The sequence below is a fragment of the Capra hircus genome, chromosome 5, assembly GCF_001704415.2.
Source record: "Capra hircus breed San Clemente chromosome 5, ASM170441v1, whole genome shotgun sequence".
Lineage (NCBI taxonomy): Eukaryota > Metazoa > Chordata > Mammalia > Artiodactyla > Bovidae > Capra > Capra hircus.
The window spans coordinates 58,212,847-58,217,835 of NC_030812.1; the positions used below are offsets into that span (position 1 = coordinate 58,212,847).

The 4,989-nt window shown below is 38.4% G+C and overlaps 1 protein-coding gene across 1 annotated transcript; it reads right to left on the minus strand.

Moving 5' to 3' along the window:
• Nucleotides 3,407-4,357, minus strand: LOC102182384 (olfactory receptor 10A7). Its single transcript, XM_005680456.1, has one exon. The coding sequence runs from the start codon at nucleotides 4,355-4,357 to the stop codon at nucleotides 3,407-3,409; it is 951 nt and encodes a 316-aa protein (XP_005680513.1).

Genomic DNA, 4,989 nt, shown 5'->3' on the forward strand with positions numbered 1-4,989 from the left:
CTTTCATGCCCTGGAGAAGGAAATGGCAACCCACTCCAGTGTTCTTGCCTGGAGAATCCCAGGGGCGGCGGAGCCTCGTGGGCTGCCGTCTATAGGGTCGCACAGAGTCGGACACGACTGAAGCAACTTAGCAGCAGCAGCAGCAACAGTAATATTATCAAACAACCAGATAGTGTTTACCATGTATCAGGTGCTCTCATAAGTTCTTTTAATATATTGCTTATTTTATTCTTCTCTATATTTGATTATGCTAGTTTATTAAATGCATACATATGCACTACTCAATAGATTTAACAATCTCACAATTTACTTCTGAGTCACATGAAGCTAGTAGGAAACCACTGCAATTGTCTTGCCAGAGGCTCACTGAACTTAGTAACATTAATTATAAAATATTTGAGTTAGGCTTAAAAAATTAAAAGGCCACTGAAACAGAAATATTTAAAGAAACTGATATTTCTGGCCCCAAATTCCTGTTACATTCAATGGATACAAACTTCAGGGAATCACAATTAAACTAAAATAGTCAACACAAGTTGAAATTGGAGATGACTTAAATTTTCTTGAAAATTGACAAAGAATGATTGAGAGTCGTTATTGCTTAAAGAAAAAATTGTAAAATTTAAAAAAAAAACACTGGCTAACAAAGACTTAGAGCAACCGATATCATTTTATATGAATTGCATATTCAAAGTCAATATATCCTTATGCTAGTGGAAATATGATATTTTTAAAAAATTAAATTATTCATTTTGTTCTTCTATGCTGTCTCAAGGTGTTATCATGCCTGAAAGGCCAAATTATCATGTAAGTGGGGACTTTATCATGATGAAAATGTGACTAGAGACTTTTAACAGGTTAAGATACTGGACTTCAAATTCAAAAGAGTATGAATTCAAATTCTTCGGGACCACCTCTGCATAACTCTTTGCCTTTTCAAATTAATTTTCTGACCCTAATTTTTCTTTTACAAAAAATAAATGCAAAAGAAAATCTATCTCTTGGGTTGTTGCAGATGCATTTGTTAAAGGCATGACTTGAAAAATCATGTTAGCGATTACTAACTTTACTCTTTTTCACTTACAATATTGTCAAGCAAAGATTGTTGTTTAAATTCTAATAGCTGATTGTGGTGCAGGAGCACTCTTGAGAGTCCCTTAGACTCCAAGGAGATCGAACCAGTCAATCCTAAAGGAAATCAATCCTGAATATTCATTGGAAGAACTGATGCTGAAGCTGAAGCTCCAATACTTTGGCTATGATATGAAGAGCCGACTCATTGGAAAAGATCCTTATGCTGGGCAAGATTGAAGGCAAAATGAGAAGGGAACAGCAGAGGATGAGACAATTAGACAGTGTCACCAATTCAATGAACATGAGTTGAGCAACTTCTGGAATACAATGAAGGACAGGGAGGCCTGGATTCATGGGGTCACAAGGAGTCAGACAGAACAACAGAACAACAACAACAACAAATACCTGATTAATCCAAATTAATAGCAGATTTAGCCTATGATCAAAGAAGTCCAGAAGCATGTTAACAAATATTAAAACTAAGGTAATTTTTTAAAGTAACCTCATTTAAACCCACCACACTCATAAAGGATTTGCACCATGAATTTTTGGCAACTACAAATCTTTACCTTTCATTATCTTTTAAAAATTCACTTAAAACACATTACATGATAGTCTTTGCATAACATTAAATGCAGAATATACAGTGGTTTGTGGCAGATATTTTCATTTACCCTTCATAACTTTTCCCATCCTGATCTGTGCTCCAGAAAGCTGTCCATTATACTGTACCAGTGGACACTCTTGCCCTCTGTCTCAAATTGGTTTGATCAAGAAAAGATACCAGCAGTAGATGTAAGGGAGTCACAGCAGATTTAGGTTGAGATGGTTGCCTTTCTCTATTAAAGAAAAAAGCTTCCAATGAGCAGCTTTTTCTAAGAGTTTTAACATTCTCTAAAGCAAATGGCAACCCACTCCAGTACTCTTGCCTGGAAAATCCCATGAACAGAGAAGCCTGCCAAACTACAGTCCATGGGACCGCAAAGAGTCAGACAAGACTGAGCGACTTCACTTTCTTTCTTTTCATAGCTCCAGTTAATACCTCTTCTCTTTGCCTTTCAGGTCAAGAGACATAGAATTTCCATCATATGAGCTGCCCCACAATTTGTTAATCAGTTCAGTTCAGTTCAGTTCAGTCACTCTGTCGTGTCCAACTCTTTGCGACCCCATGAACTGCAGCATGCCAGACCTCCCTGTCCATCATCAACTCCCGGAGTCTACCCAAGCCCTTGTCCATCGAGTCGGTGATGCCATCCAACCATCTCATCCTCTGTCATCCACTTCTCCTCCTGCCCTCAAACTTTCCCAGCATCAGGGTATTTTCAAATAAGTCAGCTCTTCGCATCAGGTGGCCAAAATATTGGAATTTCAGCTTCAACATCAGTCCTTCCATTGAACACCCAGGACTGATCTCCTTTAGGATGGACAGGCTGGATCTCCTTGCAGTCCTAGGGACTCTCAAGAGTCTTCTCCAGTTCAAAAGTATCAATTCTCCAGCGCTCAGCTTTCTTTATGATACAACTCTCACATCCATACATGACTACAGGAAAAACCATAGCCTTGACTAGACAGACTTTTGTTGGCGAGTAATGTCTCTGCTTTTTAATATACAGTCTAGGCTGGTCATAACTTTCCTTCCAAGGAGTAAGTGTCTTTTAATTTCATGGCTGCAATCACCAACAGCAGCAGTCTTGCAGCCCAGAAAAATAAAGTCAGCCACTGTTTCCCCATCTATTTCCCATGAAGTGATGGGACCAGATGCCATGATCTTAGTTTTCTGAATGTTGAAAACTTCAACATTGAGCTTTAAGCCAACTTTTTCACTCTCCTCTTTCACTTTCATCAAGAGTCTCTTTAGTTCTTCTTCACTTTCTGTCATAAGGGTAGTGTCATCTGCATATCTGAGGTTATTGATATTTCTCCCAGCAATCTTAATTCCAGCTTGTGCTTCTTTCAGCCCAGCGTTTCTCCTGATGTACTCTGCATAGAAGTTAAATAAGCAGGGTGACAATACACAGCCTTGACATACTCCTTTTCCTATTTGGAACCAGTCTGTTTTTCCATGTCCAGTTCTAACTGTTGCCTCCTGAGCTGCATATATGTTTCTCAAGAGGCAGGTCAGGTAGTCTTTTTTGTGAATTTATGAATAATCCCCTCATAAAGGAACTCAGTTATCCCAGTCTGAGCTGGGACTCTGACTGAGACACTGAGACCCACCCATCATAGTAGGTGACCTTGACAAAGTTAAGAACAAATCTTCCACTCCTTCAAAGCTTTTGTTCATGGGTTCTGGTGCTCCTACTTTGTCTAGAAAAACTTGACACAATTTAATTCAAAGCACATCTAACTTCTGCAAGACTTTTCGAGTGATCATCCTCTTGACTGCCCCCTTTACTTCATTGTTCCTTAGGCTGTAGATGATGGGGTTTAACATCGGTGTGATGACAGTGTAGGACAATGACACTAGCTTCTTGCTCTCGGAAGACTGGTTGGATTTGGGCCGTAGGTAGGTCAAGCTGGCTGTTCCATAGAAAAGGGATACCACAATGAGGTGAGACGAACAAGTGGAGAATGCCTTCTGGCGACCGGTAGCAGAGGGCATCATCAGGATGGTTTTAATAATGCGAGTGTAGGAGACCAAAATGAGGGAAAAGGGAAACATAATAAATAGTAGTGTGGAGGCAAGTGCTTGCATTTCATACATGGTTGTATCCTCAGTGACTAGTTTCAACACCGGGGGACCATCACAAAAGAAGTGGTCTATGGTGCTTGGTCCACAGAAAGGATGGGCCATCAACCAAGCTGTCTGTAGCATAGACACAGGAACACCAGACATCCAAGAACCTACAGCCATCCACAAACATAGGGACCTATTCATTATGACTGAATAGCGGAGAGGATTACAGATGGCTACAAAGCGATCATAAGCCATCATAGAGAGGAGGAAACATTCAGAGCTGCCAAAGAAGAAAAAGAAGTACATCTGGGTACCACAGCCTACAAAAGAGATGCTTTTCCTTTGGGATACTAGATCTACCAACATCTTTGGCACCATGACCAAGGTGAAACAGACTTCAAGAAGTGACAAGTTCCTGAGAAAGAAGTACATGGGTGTTTGAAGAGCAGGATCCATAATGGAAACTGTGACAATAAGGAAGTTACCCAACAAAGTGACTGTATAGATGACCAGGAACAAAACAAAGAGGGAAACTTGCATCTCAGGCTTGTTTGTAAAACCACGAAGAATAAATTCAGTCACTTGGGTGTGATTTTCACAGATCATATCTTAGACCAGTTTCTCTCTAATAATCAAAGTATATGTGTCAAAGTATCAAAAAATATTCTTTAAAGGTATATATAATGTCAAATATAATAATAAAATTCATAAATGTATCTTTGTTCTCAGTTGTCTTACCATTCTATTTCTCTGAAACAGAATATCTACAATAAGATTTAATCAGAGCAAATAAATAATTTGCATGAATACCACTAATTGCTTGTCACCTAGGTGCAGTTGGTCTCTCACCAGTGATGACAGTCTGCAGCTCATGTTCTTCATCAGAGGCATGTTATTTTTCAGGATGAAGTAGAAAGAGTTTGGGCAGCTAATAACTAAAATAGAATCACTTAATATTTTTTTAATAATTTTTAAAAATATATCCAAGAGGTATTCAAGAGGCAAAAAGATAAAAATTGGGCTAGTTTGACTTTTTAAATCTTAGATTATAAATGATATATTTCTACCAAATGAAGTGCATTTTATACAATACACTACTCCATCCAGTACACATACACATATATACATCCATACATATATACACATATAAATTATATACACATGTAGGTACATATATATGTATATGAGGGAACCTTAGTAAATAAACATAGATAAACAAATAAACATAACAGGTGCTT

What these genes read in the sequence shown, in the direction of transcription:
- LOC102182384 (XM_005680456.1), bottom strand. Translation starts at nt 4,357, where the DNA reads ATGATCTGTGAAAATCACACCCAAGTGACTGAATTTATTCTTCGTGGT.